General features: G+C 39.6%; 1 protein-coding gene across 2 annotated transcripts in view; it reads left to right on the top strand.

Moving 5' to 3' along the window:
• Positions 1–5,823: 5,823 nt before the first annotated feature.
• The window catches only part of LOC144075595 (receptor-type tyrosine-protein phosphatase gamma-like), a 113,455-nt gene continuing 91,612 nt past the window's right edge, over positions 5,824–27,666 (top strand). For both annotated transcript variants that reach the window (XM_077602824.1, XM_077602823.1), the window contains exon 1: positions 5,824–6,496. In XM_077602824.1, coding sequence (XP_077458950.1) covers positions 6,409–6,496 — 88 coding nt within the window. In that variant the 5' untranslated portion in view covers positions 5,824–6,408. The remainder of the gene's footprint in view (positions 6,497–27,666) is intronic.

The following is a 27,666-nucleotide window of genomic DNA, read 5'->3' as shown; positions in this document are numbered from 1 at the left end:
AGAGGAAGGGATTTATTTGTTTCTGTTTGTTCCACCGTAAAAAAACCATAACGGTCAAATTTCCATGGTTAGTTACTACTACTACATTCAAAGAATGTCAGGCTAAATAGTCGGCCCCCACACATTTTCACCTTACCAAATCTGGCCCTCTTTGCAAAAAGTTTGGACACCCCTGCTCTAAATTGCTCCTAGGTAGGTGTATGAGTGTGCATGGTTGTCCGTCTGCTTGTGCCCTGCGATTGGCTGGCCACCGATTCAGGGTGTCCCCCACCTCTGGCCCGGAGACAGCTGGGAATGGCTCCAGCACTCCCCGTGACCCTAATTAGGATAAAACTGTTTTGAAAATGAGATGAGATGAGATGTTTCATGGTATTAAGTTAATGACAAGTAAACTACAAGTTTGAAGGATTCATTTTCGTACTGCATTTCATCCCATTTAAAGCAACATTTAAAAGAGAGCAAAAGCTTCAAGGTAGGACAATCATAGGATTGTGTAACCCCACAGACAGTGGCTGTTTCACATAGACATTAATGTGTGGCTACACAAGGCGACATTGTTGGGGGTGTAGTAAGGTGCCTCAAAATAAAACCAAAATTTTTTGATGAAAGGTTTTTGGGGAAATCACTGTTTTTGTACAGGGAATTTATACTTGCATATGGATTTCCTTCTTGTTAAATTGTTGAAGGAAGGAGGACATGATTATGGTGAATGATGGGATATGTAAGGTTCATTTAATCATTGCATGAAAAGTACAAGAAACAAGCCTAGCATGCAGGAAAAAAGAGCTGTATTCTTTTTATGATCTATTATTTCACGAGGGCCTATGGATTCTGACGCACAATTGTCAATAATATCTTGTATCGTTTATTAGTAAAGTACCACTTGTAATTTCTTTTTGTTTGGCCTCTCATATATTAATTTATGATAAATTACTAACTATTCATTCAATCATTCATTCAAGGGTCATGGCGGGTGCAGGAGCCTATCCCGGCCCACTATGGGCAGCAGGTGGGGGACAACTTGAACAGACAATTATTCACACTCATACTCATACGTAGGGGCAATCTAGAGTCATCAACAAGCCTACTATGCATGTTTTGGGATGGGGAGAAACCCTGACTACCTCGAGAAAATCCACGCAGAGAACAGGCAAACTCTACTCTAGAAAGTCAGAACCCTACAGAGATTGAACCCTCGATGTAGAAATTAACTATTAGGCTTCTGAAATATGCAGGTAAACCACAGAGTCAGAATCAGAACACAATTAGGAGAAAGGGTATGAGGTCAGGACCATGGAAGAGGGAGCACCTTTTTCTACTCATTTAATGAGTGCCGATATTAAATTATTATGGATTATAAGGCTCCCCGGGCTTGTGTGGGGGTTTTTCCGGGTACTTCGGTTTCCTCCCACATTCCAAAGACATGCATTGTAGGCTGATTGGACAATCTAAATTGCCGCTAGGTATGAGTGTGAGCATGAATGGTTGTTTGTCTCCTTGTGCCCTGCGATTGGCTGGCCACCAATTCAGGGTGTTCCCCGCCTCTGGCACGAAATCAGTTGGGACGGGCTGCAGCACCCCCCGCGACCCTGGTGAGGATAAAGCGGTTCAGAAAATGAGATGAGATTAGATGGATTATAAACAGGTAAATTTCTGTAAAGAAAAAGCTGAGCTTTAGGAGAGTTTTTCTTTTTTCTAACTGCCTGTAGCTGAAATAAATAGATCCAGACACAGATTAAAAAATATACAAGTGTGGTACAAAAATGATTCGCTGCAGAACGCAGCACAGTAACCCTTCAGGGTGCTAGTTGAACATTTTTGCTTACCTCTGCAAACAGCCTGATTTTCATTTTGTGGCTGAGTGGATAAAATTTGAATAATGTAATATTTGAATTTAGGCTTTTTGCTGTGATTGCCCGTTGGCGAGTGTATGTGCGGTGGGCAGGTGTTAATATTAAGACCTCAAGTGGCCTTTGGTGTCTAGGATTCAGAAAAGGGCAAGTACTTGCAAAAAAAGGTGAAGTATGGTGTAACCCCATCACTGAATTCAATTTAGCTCCTTTACACCAGTGTTTCTCAACCTCTGTGCCATGGCACACTGGTGTGCCGTGAGCAATGCTCAGGTGTGACGCGGGAAATTGCAAGAAGTCATACAATGTAAAATTCAGACAGAAAAATTAATATGACTATAACGAGATTAAAATTGAACTATTACAAGGTTAAAATCAAACTCTGATGAATTCTTAAATTATAGAATTTACTATTACAAGATTCAAATTGTAAAAACAGACACTTTGTTGCTTATTTTTCTCTAACATGAACCGGAATTTGTTTGGTTTCTAGGGCATCAACTTTTGCCGATGTAAAGTCTGTGTGAGCACATTTTTTTGCGTAATATTAGCAGATTCAAGTCATATTTGGAGAAAAGTCATAACATTATGCGATTAAAAACATTACATTACTTATTTTTGCATCACTCGAACCGGAAATTGTTAAAGGTCCACAGACATCAACTTTTGTTGATATTAGGTCAGTGTGAAAAATCATATTTTGGAATAATTTTGGAGGTTTATTTAATTCCTGCTGATAAAACTTTGATGAGAATGACTATTGTTAATATAGGGGACATAGTTTCAAATGAACTAATTTCAAATGGTGGTGTCCCTTGAGATTTTTTTTAATGCAAAAAGTGTGCCGCAGCAAAAAAAAAAAGGTTGGGAAACACTGATTTACACAACCAAAAGCAATGGTAAAAACTTGGTATCAGACAAAAGGTCACTGTTTCTGTTCCTTGCAATCCGGGGGGTGACTATCCCTTGATAACTTCAGCAAAGTTTTTGAATGATTGCTCCCTTGGATCTGTATGGGTCCTTCCCGTGACCGGACGTTTGGTCGCTCGGGTGAATATAATTTTGAGAGCTGGTTTCAACAGTAGATATTTAGATATTAAACTCTCTCTCATGAATATAATTTTGAGAGCTGGTTTCAACAGTAAACTCTCTGTCATGTTGTTAAACGTCCGGCGACCAAACGTCCGGCGACCAAACGTCCGGCGACCAAACGTCCGGCGACCAAACGTCCGCGCGACTAAACGTCCGGGCGACCAAACGTCCGGCGACCAAATGTCCGGCGACCAATCGTCCGATTACCAGTCCTTCCTGGGTGTGATGTTTAGCTGTACTTCTCTCAGGTTATCTGTTAGTTATTTCAATGTTTCTTATTCAAATTTAATATCATAAAAAAAGTTACTTTAAATTGTCCTATTGTGTGTTTCGTAGGTGTGCATGTGTGTTGGGGTGGGCCAGGAGTGGGCAATCTGGTCCTTGAGGGGTGCTGTGGGTGCAGGTTTTTGTTGCAACCGATCCAGCAAAGGCACTATAACCAATGAAATTTCTGCAAAAAACAAGAAGCACCTGACTGCAATCCATTGATTGCACTTGCAGGACACCAGATTGGTGAAAAGGTGGCCTCTTTATGTGTTGGAATGAAAACCAGCACCCACTGCGGCCCTTTGTGGAATAGTTTGCCCACACCTGGGCTGGGCAGTGCCGCCGCTCCCCACACATGCATAATACACTGTGCATGGGGCCCTATGTGGTCTGAGGGCCACTATAACAAGCCATTTCTCACACACTAATTGTTTTAAAGCAGATTTGATGCACCTAAAATATAACTTTCTCGGTGTATGAAAAATCACATCACAGCATAATATCAAGTGAATGTCAAGAAGAGTGATCATTTTTTTTCTCGAAATTTGTTCACTTTATTTTTTGCATGAATATGCTTTTTCTTTTCTTTTATGTCATTCTTACAGGTGCAACTGCATAATAAGTGCTCACAAAGTCGACGATCCCTTTTAGGCAATTATTTGTAATGTTACTAAAAATATTTGCACTGTTGCTCAGAGAAACTTACTAATCATTTCTTTTTTCTTGTGATTTTGCTCTAATTTAATAACGGCCTGGCGGGTGAGTGGTTAACTCGTCTACTTCACAGTTCTGGGGTCCTGGGTTCAAATCCAGTTCGGTCCACCTGTGTGGAGTTTGCATGTTCTCCCCGGGCCTGCGTGGGTTTTCTCTGGGTACATTCCAAAAACATGCATGGTAGGCTGATTGGACACTTTCAATTGCCCTCTAGGTATGAGTGTAAGTGTGAATGGTTGTCCTTTGCCTCCTTGTGCTCTGCAATCGGCTGGCCATCAATTAAGGGTGGCCCCTGCCTCGGACCCGAAGTCAGCCGGGATAGGCTCCACCACCCCCCGTGACCCTAGTGAGGACAAAGCGGTTCAGAAAATGAATGAATGAATTAATAACTGAAGTAACCCATTGTCTACCCTTCAGGCTGCAAAATGACCAATTCAAAACAACGAGGAGAGTGTAAATGTAAAAAAAAATGGATGAACGTATATTTCTGTCAATGGCACTAAACCGTGTCATTCATTTTCAGTTCTCTCGGTTCAAATTATTAATTATTACTGCAGATAATTACTTTTGACAATCTCTCTCACTCTATTTCTCTCTCTGTCTCATATATCTCTCTCTGTCTCTCTATGTTTTATATATCTCTCTCAAACTATCTCCCTTCTCCCTCTCTGTCTCCTTCTTCCCTCTCTCTGCCTCTTTCTCTCTTACTCTCTCTCTCTCTTTTTTCTCTCTCCCTCCTCTCTCTCTGCCTTTCTCTTTCTCTGTCTCTGTCTCTTTCCCTTCTCCCTTCTCTCTCTCTGTCTCCTTCTTCCCTCTCTGCCTCTCTCTCTCTCTCTCTCTCTCTCTCTCTCTCTCTCTCTCTCTCTCTCTCTCTCTCTCTTATCTCTCGCTCCCTCCTCTCTCTGCCTTTCTCTTTCTCTCTCCCTGTCTCTCTCGCTCTACCTCCTCCCTCTCTCCCTCCTCCCTCTTGCTCTCTCCTCCCTCTCACTCCCTCCTCTCTCTCTCACACCCTCTCTCCCTCCCTCTCTTTCTCTCTTTCTTTCTCTCTCTCACACTCTCTCTGTCTCTCTCTTTCTCTCTCTCCTCCCTCTCTCCCTCCTCCCTCTTGCTCTCTCCTCCCTCTCACTCCCTCCTCTCTCTCACACCCTCTCTCCCTCTCTTTCTTTCTCTCTCTCACACTCTCTCTGGCTCTCTCTCTTTCTCTCTCTCCTCCCTCTAACTCCCTCCTCTCTCTCTTTATTTATCTCTCTCACGCTCTCTCTCTCTCATATCTTTCTGTCTCCCTCCTCCCTCTCTCTCATTCTCTCTCTCTCATTCTCTCTCTCTCATTCTCTCTCTCTCATTCTCTCTCTCTCATTCTCTCTCTCTCATTCTCTCTCTCATTCTCTCTCTCTCTCTGTCTCTCTCTCTCTCTCCCCCCCCCTTCTCTCTGTCTCTCTCCTCTCTCTCTCTCTCTCCTCTCTCTCTCCCCCTCTCCCTCTCTCCCTCTCTCCCTCCCTCCCTCCCTCTCCCTCTCTCCCACCATACCTCCCACCCTCCCTCTCTCTCTCTCTCTCTCTCTCTCTCTCTCTCTCTCTCTCTCTCTCTCTCTCTCTCTCTCTCTCTCTCTCTCTCCCCTCTCTCTCTCTCCCCTCTCTCTCTCCCTCTCTCTCTCTCTCTCTCTCTCTCTCATTCTCTCTCATTCTCTCTTTCTCTCTCTAACCCCCTCTCTCGCTGTAACACCCCCCCCTCTAATTCTCTCTCTCTCTCTAACCCCCTCTCTCGCTGTAACCCCCCCCCCCTCTCTCTCTAAACCCCCAAAACACCCCCCCCCCTCTCTCTCTCGCCAACTGTTTGAGTTGCTTTCAACAAATCCGAGCAGAGCCCCGCCTCCCCCCTCCCGCCCTCCCATTGCCGTCCCTCCGCCCCGCGCGCAGGCAGCCTGTCCGCCAGGATGGAACCAGCAGCCGTCTCATATCCATGATTGCATGACCGCTAGTCCACTTCCTGGATGGAAGAATGGGACAATTCCAGCAGCAGTTTTTCTTCGCACTGTACGTCGATCCAAGTCACGGATAAACGCTGAGTGCTCGACACTTGAAATCAATACAATTGGACCACTTCGACCCCCCTCTCTCTGGCGTAGTTAAAGACAACCATTGATCGCCGCCTGACCCTTCCACACTCCGGGAATGTGGCTCCGCGGAAGCCCGTCGTGGAGTCCTAAGAGCCCTGCCTGGAAGTGCTTCCACGCCGCCGTGGCGTGTTATTCCTCGAAGCCGAAGGAGCCCCAGTTTGGACCAAAGCGGACTATTTTATAAGGAAGGTTTTTTTTCCTATTTTTTATGCTTGTGTGGCCGCAACGTCAACTTAATTTTTTGGTGAAAGGCTTCTCTCGCTCGCGTGGGATTTTCTCCCCGTTTTGCGATAACAGGCTAAAAGACTAAAAACACCCACAAACTTTATCATCAATCGCCTCCTCGTTGCTCTCCATGAGTAGTTTAACATGCAGAAGAGACGGGAACTGAATCGCTGGTGGATTTTATCCGTAATGCTGCTTCTAACCTTGCCCGATCACGGCGACTGTCATCCTGGTAAGTCTCGGCGATTACTTTGCGGTACGCAAGCTAGCTCGGCTGATTCCAAACACCGACTATCTCATCATAAGATCAACTGACTAATACAATAAAACAAATGAAAAATATAAATGCAAATCCGTTGACCACCCCTTGACTTCTACATTGCGCCAAAGTATTGCTGCGAACCTTAACATCGCTTTCTTAAATGGTAGCGTTTGTTTTTCTATTCTTTTATGATTGAAGCTAAACTTTAGATTTAACTATTGTTTTTGGCTGTTCGTCATGATGAAGACGACCCTTGCTTTCTTCCTCTTGTATGCTGCACAGCAAACGGCCACTATGAAACTGTGACTCATTTTACACCCACTGGATTCATTATTAGGTATACCTAGTAGCAATGTCTGTACGTTTAAAATAAAATTTTCATTTCATTTTCATCTTCTGAACCGTTTTATCCTCATTAAGGTCGCGGGGGGTGCTGGAGCCCATCCCAGCTGACTCCGGGCCAGAGGCAGGGGACACCCTGAATTGGTGGCCAGCCAATCGCAGGGCACAAGGAGACAAACAAACATTCACGCTCACACTCATACTTAGGGGCAATTTATAATGTCCGATCAGCCTACAATGCATGTCTTTGGAATGTGGGAGGAAACCGGAGTTCCCAGAGAAAATCCACGCAGGCCCGGGGAGAACATGCAAATTCCACACAGGTGGACCGACCTGGATTTGAACGCAGGACTCCCACTGTGATGCCGGCGCACTAATCACAATAAATAAGTAAAACAGAAAAGAAAAAGAAAATATCAACATATGCATATATGTATGTATATGTATATATGTGTATATATGTATATATGTGTATATATGTATATATATATATATACTATATATATATATATATATATGTATGTATGTATGTATGTATGTATGTATGTATGTATGTATGTATGTATGTATGTATGTATATGTATATATATATATATATATATATATATATATATATATATATATATATATATATATATATGTATGTATATGTGTATAGTGTATGTATGTATGTGTATATATATATATACACATACATACATACACTATACACATATACATACATATATATATATATATATATATATATATATATATATATATATATATGTATATATATGTATGTTTATGTTTATATTTTTTTCTTTTCACAATTCATCAGCAACCTGCAATGCCACATAATAAAACCACAGAGCTAAACATGCATATTCAGTTTCATCTTGCAACACAGTGAAGACATAAGTGAATGATTGTAGTTGTAGTGAACTGGAATAGCCTGAAATTAGTGCCACCCCCTCAATTTATTATTCAGCTATATAATTAAAATTCTCAAATGTCATCCTTCACTGTTGCAAGCATTGGTAGAACGTTAAATGCAGTTATGTCCCGTATTGATATTGTTGCTACTCATGTGTGGCACCAATTTTCCTCTATCAGTTGCAGTGATGCAACAGAAGAATGCTTCTGTCTTAATCACAACCCTCTCTAACCCCAGTGCTCCTAAGTTCCCTTGTTTATTGACTTGGTGCCTTACAAGATGTGAGTGAGCACAGTAGAAATATTTTATATTGCATACCTCAGTGGACCTCTGACTCACAGCAAAAAGGCCGACTGCCGGACGATTGAAAGGTCGCTAGTTGAAAAATCCAATTCAACTCCGTTCACGTAACTGTTCTAAGGCTGCCATGGTAAGCAAGGTTTTTCTGTTCATTGCCAACTTTTTGTGTGTGTTTGAAATAAGAATACAGTAATACCTTGACATACGAGTGCCCCGACATACCAAGTAAAATTATGAGCAAATATTCACCTTGAGATACGAGACAAATTTTGAGATACGAGCCTTCGAGACAGCCGCGAGAGGCTGCTTATGATTTCACTGCACTGTCTTTCTCGCCACATCTCCCTCGTGCAAAGATTTCTACGAGCACTGGGCGGAGCGTTGCATTATTTCTGTGTGATTTTTTTTTTGCTTTAGTCAGTGCAGAATTAAGGGAAACAAGCCGGTGGAATGAAGAGTAGTGCGGAGAAAAGGCGTATGATGACAATCGATATTAAGCACGAAATAATCGAAAAACAGTTCGCCTCGAAAGCCGCGGTGGAATACATTAACCTCTTTGCCTTGGTTATTGCAGGTTTAAAGTTGGTGTAACGTAAGATTAAAACTTTTTTAAGTTTGTGTATATGAATCTAAGTTCATTTAAGTTAAATTTAAAGTTTATGTTACGTCACGAGTGCATGCGTCAAGTCTCTCACTCTTTCTCTCCCCCTCTCTCCCATCCGCGAACTCCCCATTGTATTGAATAATGTCTCATTTTATTATTAAACATCATAACCACTAGTTATTTGTTACTCTGTTAGTAGATGGTGAATTACAACCAATCAAAATGTTTTTTCTACCTCCAAGGTGAGTGGTGGGTGGTTTCAGAGACCTGGTATGGGATGTATTGCAGGTTGAGGTGGTGTTACCATTTGATGGGCTTGGGACTCAAAGCGGGCAAAAAGTTGTTTAGAACCTCTGTTAGTGCTGCACCTGACTGCAGGATTTGCAGCGCAGCCCTCGTAGTTGGTGAGGGACTGTATGCTCTGACACATTGTTCGGGGGTTGTCGAGTTGCCCTTCTATCTTACCCTTGTAGTCTGTTTTGGTGGTGGTATGATTGGGCGTGTCAATTGTTGTCTGACTTTGTGTGTGTTCTATGGTCAACTGGCAACCAGTCGAGGGTAAAGGGTTAGGGTTGGCAACCCTTGCCAGAATACGCGGTATGAATGGTGAATTATAGAAGGTTTTTTTCTGACTTATAATTGGGGCTATGTCGAACATTCAACCTGCTGAATTAGTGACGGTAATATTTTTTTTGAAAAACTTATTTTTCTAAGTCTTAAAAAAGATTTTATGATGGAGAAATATCAGCATGTTCACATGCTCAGCAGACGCACTTAGGAAAAAAAACGAAAATGTTAAAGCGATAGAGGCTTACTTATGCAATCGATTCCAAATCAATTGCCACGCTGAAGTCGCACAAGACGAATCATTTGTCAGAACTTGTAACTCGGATGATTCACAATGCACTCGTGTTACCGAAATCTTCCGATTTACAGTTCAGATGAATCAAGATGGCAGAAGCCGTAGCAATGGTGTGATTTTCGAGGCATTTACATTGGAAATTTGGTACTTTTCCGAAATGGTTGCTTAAAAAAATTGAAGTGATAATTTCTTTGGATTTCCGGACTTTATGGAGGCTGTCCATAGTCCCGGAGTTCATGTTGCATTTCCGGGTAAACCCCGGAAATTCTGGAGTAGTTGGCAGCTCTTGTGTTGCATGACATACAAGACAATTTTATTAAACTATTGGAGATGATGTGTTTGTATAACACTTTTTGGCAGATTTTTTCACAGTTCAAAAAGAAAATAGGGGCGAATATAAAGAATTTCAATTCAAACATTCAGTGGACTTGCAAGGTCATAATCAATATTAACTCATTCACGTTTTTTTTATCTGTACTGCTTTGTTTTTATTTTTATTTTTTTTTATTTGAGATGACCCACGCAAACTATTGAAAACTGTTGACTGTTGAAACAAAAAACAAACCAAAAGAAAACGCTTTTGGCATTTGTGATATTTTATTTAGATTCGATGCCAATAGAACATTTTTGATGTTTGCAGCTGCATATTTATAGAACTCCTCCTGGAATTTCTCTGCATAATTTGTCCAATATGCACAATGTAGGACATCACATCTTGCAGCCTCATGTTGATTAAAATGGCATTAGAACCATATGCTATAAAACTCAGCATTTTGTGTGGTGTCCCAACCAGCTGCCTGTACTACTTGCTAAATGGTCAATTGGGAGAAACATTGCAACTTTGAGCACTTTTCACGTGCAGTAATATTAGTTTGCCTATTTGCATGGACTCGTCCTATGCAGTGGGTGATCAATTTATTTGGAATAAATTTAAGGTGTGTGTTGTCTGATTAAGAATTTACCTGAAATCGCCCCCAATACCATCTTTTTCAGTGGATCGGAATTGAGTAGTATAGAATGATAGATATACAGACTATTTTGACACTATTGAAACACACTTTGAAGTAAAAAAAGTAAATATACAACAAATCACAATTAAAACAGCTCAATTTGGGTGACCTGGTTTATAAGCTTTATAAATGTATTTACGTAAAATTTGTTATGTAAACAATTGGTTTGTAAGCTTGTTTTGGTGCCGCACGACTAAGAAAAAGGTATTTGTGTTTTTTTTCTGCTTCGATGAAATCAATCACACTTTTATATGATTATAATTTAGCGACACCTCTTCAAATTTGGTCGACAAAAACACTTGGATGTGGTACTTTTTTTTCTCAATACATTTCCTTTGTTTCGGCTCAGGACTCAGTATTGGGAGATTCTGTACCTCATGCAACTCGGAGTCACATGCAAAAATATGTGATCGGAACATCCCTTTTCCTGGTAAGAAGGATACCACATTAAAATATAAATGTCTATTGACTATGAAATAATGTTGACACCATGCCTGTTTCATGTATGCCCTGTTTCAAATTATGAGCTCAGTCTTTAGAACAGCTAAAAGGGTGCTTGTTTTGCATACCAGTGTACCTCAAACAGTGACCTATGTAATGGGCGTCTCAATTAATCTTCTTGGTGTTTTACCCTCTTAAAACAAATTAACACTTGTCCCTAATTAGAACACACCAATTTTATTCTTAAACATTTTGGCTTTAATGAATTAACTGCTCTACTACTAGCAAAAAAAAAACCCAAAACAGGAGTTACCAAAGCACAAATAGATTGTTAGCCCGTGGGATGTTTATGTCTTTTTCAATTTTTAGTCAAGTCTCTTCTGTGCTTGCTGTATATACATGTATTGTTTATGTTCTTCGGAGCCACACGCTTTGAAATGAATTCTGCCCAGTCTGCCTCTAGCTGGCACTGCCTGAGTAAGTCAAATCAATATGTGCTGTGTTTAGGACTGAAATGAAAATGCTATATATATCTACTTTACCATTCAACTTTAAAAACACGTGTTCCAATATATAGTGTGTGTGAACATTCGCCTCGTCCTCTCTCACCTCTTCCCTTCAAAAACAATAGAAAATGTTTTGCATGTGTTAGTGTTTAATTTCAATGGCTCAATGAATAATTTTCTCATCTTTTTCTCTTTTTGTGTTTTTCATCCAAAATTGGAATATGTTGATCATTTTTAAAGGGTTTAATTGGTAGTATATTGAGGACCGTGGAACGAATTAGAGATCTTACATGTAATATGCATCTTCAATTGCCAAAAATCCAAGTTGCGAAACCACTTCTGGAACTAATAATTTCCTAAGTAGAGGTACCAGTGTAATGTAATTATGTGCTAAATGATGGGGGTTTTGTAGCTACCAGCTACGTTAATTTTGTGCAGCTGTCACATAAATGTTACATTATGCGATTTAATTAATTTCATGTTTCAAGTACTGTGTATATCACATTTAATATTATTGAAATGCGCTTGTCCTTTCTGATGCTATTCTGTTAGAATATATTCTATATTACATAAAAAGCTTTAAACAATTTCTGAAAAAGTCTGTTCTTTGTTTTGCTTCTTAGTTATCCTTATCCAGTGCAGATATGTACTCGCTGTTTCTGTTTTTCAGTGTGTAACTGTCATAAAATCTGGCTCCCATTGATAATAGGAATCGATAAGCTTGGAGGCACACAAGTGCAGTTAGAGCGGACAAATTGGAAGAGTTGCTCGATTCCCATCTATATAGCACATCAGCTTAATGGATCAAAAAAAAAGAAAAGAAAAAGACATTACAGAAATGTGCCACAGGCCACTAGATTTGATCAAAATCAAATAGGCTTGCATGGCAGTGCACTATTTCTGGCGTAATGTGACAAATGGCCAAAGTGGCCAGTGGACATAAGTGGGTTGTCCACCATCTGTGGTAAAGTGGCATATCAGATGAGTTTATGGTAATTAAGAAGTAAATGCAAAATTTGAGTGATTTGAGTAGCTGTACATCAATAGGGATCTTCAATGTTGTTTAACATGGTGAAAACCAGAGTCTATCTTTGCTGTGAATCTCACTTAGTGTTTTAGCCAAGAGAGTCTTATGGTCACAGTAGCTTTTTAATCAATTAAAAATGACTCACAGCCACTTCACTCCGAATCTTTTCATCTCTCCTAACCATAAAAGACACGCACACAGTCACACATGATCTGGATCGGACAAGGCTGGTCTAAAACTAGTGGAAAACACTGCTGTGGAATCAAATGCACTTATTTCCTGTGCTTCTTGACAAACATGATGAATGTCCACTCTGTAAGGCAGTGTCACTGAAGGACATATACTGCTGCACTCAAGGACTTGGCCATATCAATAAATGTCCGGTGTCCTTCAGTCCCCACATCCTCTTTCCCCTTAAACAATCTTGCTGTGATGCGATACAAAGTCGCCTTTGCTTACAGCTGAACTGTCAGTCAGAGTTTCCCACAGAGAATGAAAACAATGGAAGCTTCAGTCTCCTTGTTGCTACATTGTGTTGTTGTGCATCAACAGAGCATCTGTTTGCTTTATGTTCATTATTGTTTTCTTTTGTTCAGGCTACATTCACAATTGCCTGATTGTAGACATTGCCGTCCATGAAACTAATTTCAAATGTCGTGAGCAACATTACTCTAACTCAGTGGCGGGCTGTCAGGGCCTTCAAGGCCTTCTCTGCTGGCCTAAGAAATATCTGAATCATATTATATTTTGTCCATCAATACTTATTATTCCAAAGGGTCTGTTAGCTTCCTTTCATTGCTTTTCCCCCTGGTTGCACTGCTTCCAGATGTGTGCTTCCAGAGGTGGGCCAAAGCAGTACCCGAGGCAGCCGAGATCGCAAACTCCACCCACTATGGCCGACAGAAGCAAAAACAAATGGATTCAGTTTGCTCACAAAGCTATTTTCCAGACGGACTTTTCCAGAAAAAAAATGGACATCATTAAGAAAGGGCGGTCAACTCCGAAGCTAGCAAGCCTGTTACAGCCGGGAATATGGTGTGTTCGGCACTTTCAGTGTGCTAACTTAGCTCCACAAGCAAATAGTATATTGTTGTTTTGATTTGAAGCCATTTTCAAAACGGACTATGCCAGAAATATGACAGGACACGCTCGACTTTCATCATTAGCTTCGATGGCGATAGGAAAGAAGGAAGAAAGAAAGGAGGATGGATATTGTGTAAAAAGGATTTTTGGTGAGTAAAATATGGCCATATTCCTAAATAATATTTCAATTGTGGGCCAAGTTCTGATATCTGAAAAGCTCCAGTGTTTGTATTTAAGCTCCAGTGTTTGTATTTAATCACAAAATGCTGCTAGGAAGTGGATTTTACCCCAGTTTAATTTTTCGCGTTTCACCATTGACGTCCATCGCTGTCTTTTCCCGGGAAAAATCACCCCCCTGGCCTGGTTGTAATGTCTCAAAAGCTCCAGTATTTGTATTCAATCAATAAATGATGCTAGGAAGTGGATTTTACCTAATTTTAGTATTTTAGTGCATTTTTTGTCATTTCACGTATGGACGTATCGACGTTCATCGCTGTCTTTTTACCGGGGAAATGATACTCCGGGCCCGGTTCTGATGTCTAAAAAGCTCCAGTATTTGTATTTAATCAATAAATGCTGTTTTCGGCTGAAATTTACCCCATTTTCGGGCAATGTTTGCCCGTACGCCATTGACGTTCATCGCTGTCTTTTCCCGGGAAAATCACCCCCTGGCCTGGTTTTAATGTCTGAAAAGCTCCAGTATTTGTATTTAATCATGAAATGCTGCTAGGAAGTGGATTTTACTCCATTTTTGTGCATTAATTTATTGATTATTTTTTATGTGTTGCAGCTGTAGCTGCAGTAGAGGTTTTATAGCCATAAAATAGCTTTTGAGGGTTGGATTGATACGTTGAAGGCGCTACCAGAAAATGCACCACCCGCCACTGCTCTAACTACAGTCCAGAGTGATTGAAAAGTCACTTCCTACTTTGAAATTTTATTCCTTTTTAAATATTTTCCTCAGTTTTTCTTTTCTTATTGGTTAGTTTGTTTAAATTTTAAAAGCGCTTCAAACAAACTACATTTGTATGGTACAATAATCGTTCGAATATAATAATAATAATAATGTAGATCAGACATGGGAGCGATGATCGAAAGACCGCGAAGTAGGATCACCTCGTATTTTTAGCATACCATACTAAATAGTACACAAGTACAATAATCAAGAAGTGTATTTATTAAATATTATAGTTATATGGATATGAAAAGACTAATATATTATCTCAATATAATCTATAAATAAAAGAAAATTTAATACTTTAAGTACTGTACTCACAGTGAAAGCTTTAGTCCAAGTCCTCTTCATCAGACTTGAGAGGCATTGGGTCATCGATGGAATCTTCAGGGGGCACCGTAGGGGCAACAGAAGGAGCTTCTTTCTTCGAGAGGTTTTTGGCGCACAAGGAACATGGTGACCGCCCTTTCTTTCCTTGTACAAATATGCTGTTGTACAAGGACATGACACTGTCAAGACTATCAAATTTAATGGCTCCTACCATGCTGTCATCAATCTCCTAGACCCTTTGTTGCAGACTGCGTGCCATATTTAAGATCTCCTGCCAAAGTCTTAAATGAATAAAGACCACGTTCTTCATCCTCATTCTCGTCATTGTCCGCTGGCTCTTCTTCTACACTCTTCAATGGGATGATTTCGACGAGATCCTCATCAGTTGCGGGATGGGAGGTTCTGAGTGGCTCTTGGGCAGTGTGTTGAATCCACTCGTTATGCCAGCTTCATGGCCGTATCTACGGCATAAATCCCTCATGGATCTTTTTTTTTATTCCTAGTGGTTATCACTACAGTAATCTCTCGATTATCGCCGATTCACTTATCGTGTATTCACGCGGGGGACAGCCTGACTTGGTGGCCTGACTTGGTGGCCAGCCAATCGCAGGGCACGAGGAGACGGACAACCATTCAGATTCACACTCGTACTAAGGGGCAATTTAGAGTGTCCAACCGGCCTACCATGCATGTTTTTGGAATGTGGGAGGAAACCTTAACCCACGCAGGTCCAAGGAGAACATGCAAACTCCACACAGGTGGACTGACCTGGATTTGAACCCAGGACTCCAGAATTGTGTGCCCGACACGCTAACCACTCAACCGGCAGGCTGCCCCTACGAATTTAAAATCAAACTAAAAATCAGTTTTAATTTGGTCGTTCTGCCAAAATTTCCTCCACATTTACACAAACGGCAGAAACAGAAGTCAAATCCCACTCACACCTGGCAATTGTCTTTGGGGAGACACTTTGCGTGTTGTATAGCTGACTGTTTATCATCAGCAGCTTTCATTGGCAGGCGTGGAAATGTAACACACTTAAGCACTGTGATTACACTTCAAAAAGATTATTCTTTTAAAAGATAAACCAGAATCACAGTTTGGATGCTGTTTATAAGGACTTCAAAAAAAGCTGTGTATATGGTAAAAAGAAAGCTAAGGTATAAGCTCGGCATTATGTGAGGCCCTGGTCTGTTGACAGCTATATAAATATATAGAGAAATCATTAATTTAAAAAATATTTCACATTTTAGTTTCTCTCTTTAGTTCTTGGTTAAATCTTTTGAATTATTTTATTTCACACATTTTTTTTGTCTTCTTGAAGCAGCTATTCAAAATTTCTTTATTTGCTTTCACAATGAGTGACATTTTGTTTCTCCTATGTAGTTCTGCTGTCCCCGGGATAAAAAAGAAAGGGGGTAAAGCCAAAATTAGGTAGCCTCACTATTTAACAGACCTTTGACAAAGCAATCAAAGCTTTTTAAGTGACGTTGAGCACTGTATAGCAGTGAAGCTTGATTGCATGATGTAAAATGGTATGGCTACAGAGGAAATCTGGCGCAAGTTAATTTCAGAGGATTTCAAGAGTGGAAGGAAATGTGCTGAGTTGGATGGTTTTAGGAGGGAGTTTAAAGACTGCTCTATCGATCCTGTTGGCATGTCGCCCCCTTGGGGAATGCAAATGTTTCACTTTCTTTACACACATCCAAACCCTCCTAGTAGGAGAACCTTAATTATCAAGGGATTTGAATACCATGGCCTTTTCCTCTGGCAATTTTATTTTCCAGAAACAAATAGTTTCATACTTGCTGAACAATGACCACTCGTCCATTTGTGCAACACCAGTCTCTGTTGCTGAAATTGCTAATTGTCAAGGAAAAATTCGGATCCCTCGGTATTATTTTTTTCCTTTGACAAATGTCATCACAATACCTGCAAGTTTGCACACCTGACAAACGCTATTGCACACAGAAGCAGTGACAGCTGCTGTATGTTATTGTCGCATCCAATTTGAACCCCATCCCACATGTTTACCAGAGCGAAGAGACCTATCCCCAGGTAACGGCTAATCACTGAGGGATTCCACACATCATCTGTCCCACACTTAATAGTCTGCATGGAATAGGCAGTAGAAGGCAGCGACTGCTTGAACAGACACACAGATCTCAAGACAACTCACTGTTTTGGATGATTGGGCCAATTAAAAGGTTTTGGTTGAGTTGTTGACACTAGTGACACTGTTGTACCATTCCCACAAAATGAGGTAATCATTTACCATGGCCAGTCCATTGAGATGAAGTGCCTTTAATTTGGTATTTTCTGTGTAATTGTGCTAGAAACAACAAAAGTCCCAACAGGCACAAACATATGACACTACTTCTAGCACTGTGTGACATGTTATTGCTATGAACCTGCTTTTCTAGAAAGGGTTATTCTTGAGTGTGAACACAGCTTTAATCAGATTGTCTGTGAACTATAGCCGTTTATAAATAAGCACCCATGGCAATCACATTTAATTATTCAGGAATATTCTGAGCTACAGTTACAAATCTTGTATTTGGGAAAACTTTGTATTCTTGACATATAATCAAGCCATTTCATCTCAATGCTGAAAGTTATGTTCCGTTCTTTTGTTTTTTTCGTCATTGTTGTGGCCACCCACCATTGCAAATCCATTGTCTTTTCCCTATTACATCCTCTAATATTGTATTTTTTTGTCTATAATCATTATTCTGCATTTACTTTGAGCACTGTCTCCCTTTTTTATTGACCAAACCAGAATTGTGGATCAACAGATCTACAGCAAATGAAAATGACAGTAAATTCCTTGCTGATACTACTAATGCTAAAACAAATACAGCACATACATCCGTAGATAATGGAAAAAGACAAAGCAATAAACAGGATAAAATGAGTTTTGGGATAAATCTCTGTGGCTTATATTTGATAGGATAGATGAGGTATTATAAATGTCAGGTCATATTAATTTATTTTTTATCCTATCACCAAGAAAGAAAATGTTCATGTAAAAATGCCTGATTGTTTAGTTTTAATAAAAAAGAACAAAATATAAAACATGAGAATAATTACCAAGTATTTTGCAAAGACTTTTTGTGACTTTGTGCCCCCTTGTTCTTCCGTAAGTTGGTTCCATTGGTTAATTTGTTACATTGTCACGTTCTCCTGGTTTTTGTATTTAAGGTTTGATTTTTGGAGAACAAATTTATGTTGATTAAAGATCACTTTAGTGCACCCTCATTCCCCATGTCTGCATGCTTACCTGCACTTGGGTCCAACTCTGCACCACCGCTAAACCTAATATCGTATAATTACTGTTGTCATACGGTCATTTTTCCTAATGTTTATAGAGCCAATGCAACTTTTTTAACATTAAAATATTACCCTATATTGATGCATCACAAAATCACTAAAATAATGATACTTTGGTTTGGCCTCAAAGATGATATATTAACAGTGAGGCCCGATTTTGATTTTTTTCTCTTATATAAACGTCAGCTTGTAGTTGGATAGATTAATCAATTAGTGTGAAACCATTTACTGAGGCGTGTGCTATCTGAAGCACCCCATGATTCAAATTTATTATGATACCCACTGCTTTGATTTGAATATTCAACAATTATTAACTATTTTTATTATTATCTTGGATTTTTCCCCTAGCTCAGTTACAAGTACCATCTCATTCATTTGCGGCTACCTCAGAATTTTAAACACAATAAATGCTCCTCAAAGCTCCTGTAGTTACAACAAATAAAAATACCATTAAAGGTACTGTAAAGACATTTTGATCATTTTCTTTTAAATACATGAAACTGCTTTAAGATGAGTCCTGATAAAGCGGACACAAGCTGAGAACAAGTGAGTACAGACGCTCCCCTACTTACGAACGAGTTAGGTTCCGAGCGATTGTTCATAAGTTGAATTTGTTTGTAAGTTGCTCAGTGCTATATTTTGTATTATAATTTATATTTAAGGCCTATATAAGTATATTGAAGGTTTATATAAGTGCATTTGTATGTTTAAGGCTTGTATAAGTAACACGCATTGTTTGTACTGAAAAAACATTTAATAAAATGGAGAGAATACATACAGTACTGTATACATACATTAGAGAGAGAGAGAGATTTACTAGAAACTGACCGAAAGAAGCTATCTAATGACGATCGCAGTTTTCTTTTTTTCATCATAAATGATGCGGTAGCACTGGATGGCGTCATTCAATTGATTTGCAAACTTTGTGCAACGTTCAATATTTGGGTCCTGCTCCTCGATCTTTGTTTATAAATGGTACTGACGGTCGAACGATTGAAGTTGTATTCCCGTGCAACGCGCATCAAGCTTCGTTATTATTGCCACTCATTTCAAATGAAATGGCTTGCCTCTTCCTTGCATCTCCCTCAATTTCCTTTCGATTTTCACCAACCATATTGAATAATGGATGCACGAGATATTTAATGATGCAAATGAAAAAGGTTCTTTGCGCACTGCAGATACGTTCACGCACTTCCGCATTGCAACGAACTGGGCAGAGGAAGGTAGATGCTGGGTGAGCTGAGCTCTCACAGCGCCAGGCGTCGGTATTAGCGGCGGAAAGAAGCACTACTCGGAAAAAGGCATGCAATACAAAATCGAACTGACGAACATTTTTCAACATAAATGCAATTTGCAGACATGTTCGTATGTACCGTTGTTCGTAAGTCGTATGTTCGTAAGTAGGGGAGCGTCTGTATTGAGTCTCTTCTTAATAGACAAACCCTTATTTTTGTCGTCAAAAGCCCAAGCTGAGCTGAGTGCCATCACTGCTTCATGCTACACCACTATATACGTCAACAGGTTTTCCATTTTAGCAAAGGCAAATTCCACATTTCCTTTATTTTGCATATTTTCTGGATCCCACTAAGCAAAATTGTAATGTTATTTAAACTACGGCAAAATGAGGAGATAAAAAAGACACAAATGGAGACTTATTTTACGGACGTAGTCACACGCGCGCGCGCGCCCACACACACACTTACCTATTGGAACAGTTGGTATGCAGTGTTTGTGTGATTTGCTGCAATTCCCCTCTATGGGAAAAAACAAAACAAAAAACAATAACATAGTGTCAAAAGTGGGATAAAGACACGTTCGTAACTGCAAACAATGAACACATTTTTTTTCTTTTTTCCTTTCTCAATTTTTGCCGACACTGCTGTCAGTGCATACGAACTGCTCTGATAACAGATGGGGACGTATAAATACCCAATCAAAGCCGTTGCTCCAGTCAGTGAATAGTTTATTGAAAGCCCCCTCCCATCACTTATGGGAATAAAATTCGAATCAATAGGTTTTTACACCCCTAAATTGTCTGCCTATTTATATGGATCTAGTAAGCTTGTGAAATGATTGGTAATAAGCAACAAATGGTGGATTTACTTTTAAGTTTACAATATGATTCTAAGATTTTTTTTCTGTAAATCAGTTAGATCCATTTTTCGTCCACCTCAGCTTCCCAAAATGTATGGAGCACTACTCTACCAAATGATTAAATTGTAAAATACACCTTTCAAGGTTCAAAAACTCTTTATGTCACCATTCTTATATATTTTTTCACCAAAAAAAACTTTACAATGTGCAGTGCATACTTTACAAACAGTTTGTCCATGGCAACTTAATGTTGCTAGTAACAAATAAAATTAATTAATTCCATTCTTAATATTTATAGGCTGTCAGTCAAAGGATGGGTAGGTTCTCGGTACACTTCGTATTGTATCTTTGATAATCATTTTAGTCTGCTCGAATCAATTCTAATTGCTCCATCTCCCTCGCAGCTTTTGTGATTTAATTTAACAATTTTGTTTTCAAGTTAGCTAATCCAAAACAAATACCGTATTTACTCTCATATGAGCCGCCAGTGCGTATAAGCCGCACCCTGAAAGTTGCCTTGAAATTTTAGAATTTTACAATTTCTCGCGTATAAGACGGCCCCCTGATTCCCAATTTTCACCTCCATATTCATGGTTTTAATACGGAGTACAAATGTGTTACTTTGAAGGGAAAATGCAAAATATCTAATTATTCAATTTGAAAAAAGAAAGAAGTCTATGTTGATGAGGACCTGGTTCTTTCAAAAAAAATTAAATTACAATTTTCTTACCAGAAGTTTAAGATGTTGTGGCAGCCATATTGCTTCTAATGTCAAAATATCTAAATTCTTTCGATGGATCATATTACTCCAATAGTTGTCACTTTCAAACGAGAAATAAAACGAAAAAAATAAAGGTGGAATTTGATTTTATTTCAAAATTAAGGCCACTCGTGTCTGGCGAAAAAAATGTAAAAAATCTAGACGGCAGCTAAGATGCCGGTACCCCGAGCGAGCAGTGACGGGAACGTTTTGCATTTTATGCAAGATACCTTTTTTTCATGAATTTCATTCATAGACCTAAAAATTAATTGTGTTTAGCGTTTTATCTGTTTATCTTTTCTCCATTTTGAAATAAATGACCGTATCGGCAATCGCTTGCGTCGTGACGTCACGGCGCACGCTTGGGTGCCATTTTGTCGTGACGTCATCGTGGCACGCCGCCGTCAATTGCAGTTTTCTTGCAAGTCGTATTTTTATGCGCATATAAGCCGTACCCTCGATTCAGTCATCATTTTTTGTCCGACAAAAGCGGCTTAGATGTGAGTAAATACGGTAAATCGTCTACAATACAGTGATAACACTGAACAAAAAAATGGTGTCAGACACGTGGCGGAAGTAACTTGTATCCTACTATAGTTTTATTTATAATTTTTAAATGCAGCCTTCAAGTATTGATCGGAGAGCCACATCAAAGAACTCTTAAAGAGGAAGCAAAGAGTTCTGACTGCTTGCATGGCCCAAGGCATGCATAAAGATCCTTTTTGGAAATGATGCATGCAAAAGAGTGCTCGAGCAACAATTATTATATCTGGCCACTCCTGAATCATCTGGCCAGTGAACTTCAGGTTAGCTATATTAATATATATTTATTTTTCCATATCTCAGTGCATACTAAAGTCAAATGTGTTTGCAGTTGACTAGAGTCTGATGTTATCAAGGATCTCATATGCCTTCTGAATTAATACATTTGTATTAATGCACACGTGTCTTTCAAATGCCAGCTGTTATGGTTCATTTATGTTCACTTTACAAACCAAAATAAGTAGTGTAAAAATCCACTTATCTGTATTATGTTCTGCCATTATTTTATCAGTGAAATGTTTATTTTGAAGATTCTTTCTCGTATTAAAGACTCTGACACCATTTAATCTTCTGTTATGGTACTGGTTAGGCCAGATCAGCTGGCACATTAATAGAAGTGATGTGAAGAGATGTATCTCTAATCACATTTTATCTGTTCGAAAGTTACAACAGTGCATTGAAATGCGGCTGCCTTGAGATAGGATTTCTTGACATTTTTTTGTATGATTTACGCAAAGGAATGTCAGCTGATGGCTATTCACTCATCAGAGGTTAATGGCTTGGGAGGGACTGATGTCATAAGTCACATTTACAAACATATGCCCCTTCCACTATACTATCGGTTTATTTAAACTCATCTTGTATGCATACAAAATGTAGCACAAAAAAACAACAGCCCCTTTCATTTATAAAGTACACACATGGACATATATCAAGGTATTTTTGCAATATGTGGTAATCGGTGTGAGAAAGTTTGACGTCTGTCAAAAATTGCGTGTCATCCACCAGGACAATGAGCCGTAACACAGCTAAAAACAATGAATAGCTAAGCGCTAAACATAGGAGTATTATTAAATGGCAAACAGTGAGACTTGTTTTACAATAAATCCTATTAAACAGATAGCTATTTAATGCATTTCATTCACTGTAGTAGTTTTTCCCTTGAAGTGCAGTCGACAGCCTAGATGGATTTAGTGAATCACTTTACCCGGTCTTGAATAGTGTAATGGAAATTCAGCCTCTTGTTCTCTGTGGATTTCCTTTCAGGAAGTCAGACATTTTCATTCATAAGACTTGATTTGAGTTAGACAATAGAACAATGGTTCTTTATCAGCATCTTATCAATAAAGACTAAATTCCAGGATATGGCCAACCTCCTCCACCTCTTTTTATTTTAGTGCAAGCCTGATTAAAAACAAATGTTAATGTATTTTTTGTTCAGGCATAATCGCCCAGATTAGTGTTCAAATACCAATGTATTTATTATTGTGAGTTGAGGTAAGTTTGATGATGTGTCAAATGTTTCTTCGGGCAAAATCCAAAGTACACCCTAGACTGGTCGCTAGTCAGCCGAAGGGCACCAAGAGAGCCAAACGAACCCCCGCACTCACAATTATACTGCCACCAGCAGGAATCGAGGCCGCGCCTGCCCGCACTGAAGTCAGGCGAGTGAACTTCTACACAACGAGGTGTATACATACATTTATATATATACATATATATATATATATATATATATATATATATATATATATGTATGTATATATATATGTATGTGTATATATATATATATATATATATATATATATATATATACACATATATATATATATATATATACATATATATACATACATACATATACATGTATGTGTGTGTATATATATATATATATATATACACACATATACCTGGATATGTACCTGAATTTAAATAAAGACTAAAGTAATGCAAATTCCCCAAAAAATGCCCTCTTATAAATAATAAATTTGACAACTGTTCTACAATACCCCGGATGGATGTAAATGTTTGTTGATCCGCAAGGGCCTTCAACTTCCACTTTGCTAACTAGCCAGCAAGATGAATACACCCTCACTCCACCGAACAACATGCAGTGTTTACGGGCCACTGTAATCCGGAGATCCTGCGGGTCGATGAGCAAGTCGCGCAAGACCGTCTGGGAACGATTGACACCCTGTAATTGATTTTTCTTCAAGAAGCCAGGAGGCAGGAAGGTAGAAGTGTGAGCCAATCGGACGAGTAATAACGGTCTTATAGCTGTTGTTGTTCTTACACTGAGGTCACTTGTGATTTTTTTATTTGTGTAAACCTTTGTCTAATTAAGATAACTATCTCATACTGAGAGAAATTATGGATTTAATCATTTTTAGTACACATTCAAATATATATATTCTATAACGGAAGTGTTTAGATTAATATCTATCATTACGTTATCGGCACACTAGGTTTCTCATGTTGTACTTTCTGCATGGCACAAACATCACATTTGAGCATTCTTTGTCTAGCCTACATGCCAATCAACTTAATCACTGTTATTTTTACATTTTGTGCTTTTGAAATTGAAATTCAGATGCAGTTTCAATTCATGCTACACATAATTATAGTCTAAAGGAGACCTACAGAAATCTTTCAGAAGTACAAAAAAATGCTAAATTTCCCCAATGCTTTGAACACTGCATCTTATCAACTGCTGTTTAATTGTGGACTTTTCCTGGCTGATGAGCTGCATGTCTTTAGATATACGCACGTTTGGCATACATAATACAACGTGCACTCTATAGTCCGGTGCAGTTTATATATGAAAAAGTAATGTTTTCATGTAAAATTTGTTGAGTAAGGTTTATAGTTGATTGTATTTATGTCAAATCACCATACCATATTTTGCAGACGAGATGACCTACTTAAAATCTTTTGTTTTTCCCCAAATTTACAGTACGCTTTATTATCCAGTGTACTCGTTTATATAAATTTTCGTTATGCTCACATACCTCAATCCTTTAGTGTTTGAGCATTATTGTGTTATACTATTCCAGTAAACCGCTCAAAGGACAATCATCCTTCAACAACTATGACCAAATAATAAACTAGTTAATAAAAGGAAAGCTACGTATGTTACTATGGTTCTTTGAATCCCGAATGACCGCCACTGAATGATCCCTTTGCGCATGCGCAGTGCAAGTACCAATTCCAACAAAGTCACCTGGGACCTGTGAAGGGTATATAGTTCCAGATCAACCGTAGCTTCAGTCCCAACAAAATCTTCTCGCGTGAGCATAAGGAATCTGAGTGACTGGACTTTCGTTCTATTTGATTCCTTATGACCACCCGAGGCAGAGCTGTAACCACTGAATGACCAATAACAGTGAAGTCCCAAAGATTACTAGACACAAACCTCACCAGGCATCCTCCGCAGACTCGAAGACCACACCCAGCGGGTGGGGAGAGGTGACATCCAGAATGTAGGACCAGAAAAATGTGCCAGGAGATGACCATGAGGCAGCGGCACAAAGGACCTCCAGGGACACACCCCTCATAGCTGCTCAGGATGTCGCAATGCTCCTTGTGGAGTGGAAACACACCCCCGAGGGCGGGGGGTTCCCAGTCACGCGGCAAGGCTGACAGATCGTATCCACGATCCACTGAGAAAAGGCGCTGCTTAGAGACAGCAGAGCCTCTATCATGAGACCCCCAGCAGACAAACAGTCGGGAAGACCTGCAAAAACTTGCAGTCGAGCCCATGTAAGCCCTCAGGGTTCTGACCCGACCCAGCAAAGCAGCCCTGGTCTGGCCCTGCTCTGACCTGTTGAGGGGCAATAGCAGGCAAGGGGTAAAGGTGTAAATGATGACGGACATGCGAGCTGGACAACACTTTAGGCTCAAAGGCAACGTTTGGCCACAGAGTGACCCCAGAGTCCCCTGGGTGCCACAACACGCATGACGGGCTCACCGAAAAAATGTGCACCAATGCGCCACGGCACAATCTTTGGGAAACACTGTTCTTGAAACGGGAGGCCAGCAAGGTTATAGGAAATAACCATTCGGAAAAGATTTCTGCTGCAGGAAAAAATACCAGATGCAGGAATTGTATTTATGTTTCAGGGGACGTTTGATTTCGTTTAACGTTTCTGAACTTGGACTGTTTTTCGTATCTTGGAAAAAATGGTTCCTATCACAGGTTTTCGTTACCTGTAAAGAGAATCATTCATAAGTAGAGGTATCGCTGTGCTTGTATATGGCAGAGACGACAATAAACATGCCTGACAGACTGACCAACCACCTGTTGCCTTTCACAGAACTTATCAGTTCAAACCTTCAAGTGAGTATAGCGGTTGGGAGAGTTGTGCTTTAAACACAAAAAGTATTCAAAGACAAAACATAAAACAAGTGCAAAAACAGCAAGATGTAAATGCTCCAACTACAGAAACCAAGTGGAAGGAAAACTGTACAAATCAAATGCAAAAGCAAAAGCACCAGACCACTAGGGCTCTTGACGGGATGGGTCAGTCCCATGCTATGTATGATCTGTAGGAGCAAGGTTTTGTGTGTTAAGTAACTTTGCTTAATTTAAAAGAATGTACATTTTGCCCCACATGCGATTCTTTGCCTGAAAAATATGTACTTTATGATGCCATGTTTTATACTGTTGCCAAAGAGAGTGTCTGCATGGATCGTTATGGGCCCATTCAGACAGCAAGCAATTGAACTAAATCGAGACCTCCCAAGTAGTGCCCTAATTTCCTTAACCACAGCAATTATCTCCACAAAATTGATTATATTCTTAAACTCATATCTATTTATCCATATCTTTGCCACATCTCTGCTAACATGGTAGACTGTGTACTTAAAAATATTTCAGATTGACCACATTTTTTTGGTGGGAAATTCAGCGCTGTTGTTAGTTTGACAGTTCATGACATGTTTATTTGAGATTCTAATTAAAATACCCTGTCTACTTCTTACAGAACAGAATGTAGTGTAAGTGCAGCCTAATGAGCAAGATGTGTGTGCCTTCTTTGCCCTTCCTCCCATTTTGCTTGCTTTGTTGTTCAAGTTCCCTGATGAATCTCAGACTAGATTGTTTTCTGTTTGGACGGTAGTCCAAGGCCGGAATACACACAATGCTCGAGAGGGTGTGTACATGTGTGTTCTGGACTTATTTCAAAGTTGGTGTCGCTCACGCTGGCCTCTCGTTTCTACATATTTTTTCAGTTTCTCTTCAGGAAGTTGTGTTTCAGGTTCCCAGCGCCCAGCAAGGCTTTGAAATAAACATCTCGCCCCTGTTTTCAGTTGCTGCACTTGTCAACTAACATTATGAATAAAACACCAGACTGGCCATAGAACATCAGGCTTGCAAAATACATGACATGTGTTGGGGTAAATTTCTAAATTAACTATCGGATAACCACCTCAGGAAGTGCTTTAACATCAGACTACTGGGTTTAATTGTCCTGTAATATGGCTTCATTTCTCTGTCCTTGGGGTTTTTGTGTACACTGCTGAATGCGCTTTTCTTTTAGCTGTGAAAGCCAAAATCTCTTTATTGGTATTTGAATAGTTGTAGTATTTGTGAAGTTGACATCCTGGTCCTAAAGGCCACCTGATCTTTGGCTGATACAGGCTTTTATCCCGTTCTGTGTCCCTCGTGTGATTTGAGCACGTTCTGAGACATTGCGCCACAGCCCACTTTTCCAGGAATGTGAAATGCACGCATTTCCTACTCAAAAGTCTACTTTTATTTATGTCAAATATTCATTCTAGCTAAGCAGACTGTATACCCTTAGAATTTAGAAGACATTCCAACTCGTACTCATACCACACACCAAAAGCGCAACATTGGTATGTGGATGTTTAGGTAGGCGAACGGGTGCTAATGTGAAAGCGCTTTGTGCCTGCTCAATACATGTATATAATTGCACTATATATGTAAGTACTCTCCATTTACCATTTCACTCATACTGTAAGGTTGAAGTGCAGTTACTGTGCAGTCACATTTTTATTCTTGAGTCTCGTGGGCATC

Source organism: Stigmatopora argus, chromosome 6, assembly GCF_051989625.1.
Source record: "Stigmatopora argus isolate UIUO_Sarg chromosome 6, RoL_Sarg_1.0, whole genome shotgun sequence".
Taxonomy (NCBI): domain Eukaryota; kingdom Metazoa; phylum Chordata; class Actinopteri; order Syngnathiformes; family Syngnathidae; genus Stigmatopora; species Stigmatopora argus.
Note: the sequence above shows the minus strand (reverse complement) of the source record. Positions and strands in the feature narration are given on the sequence as shown.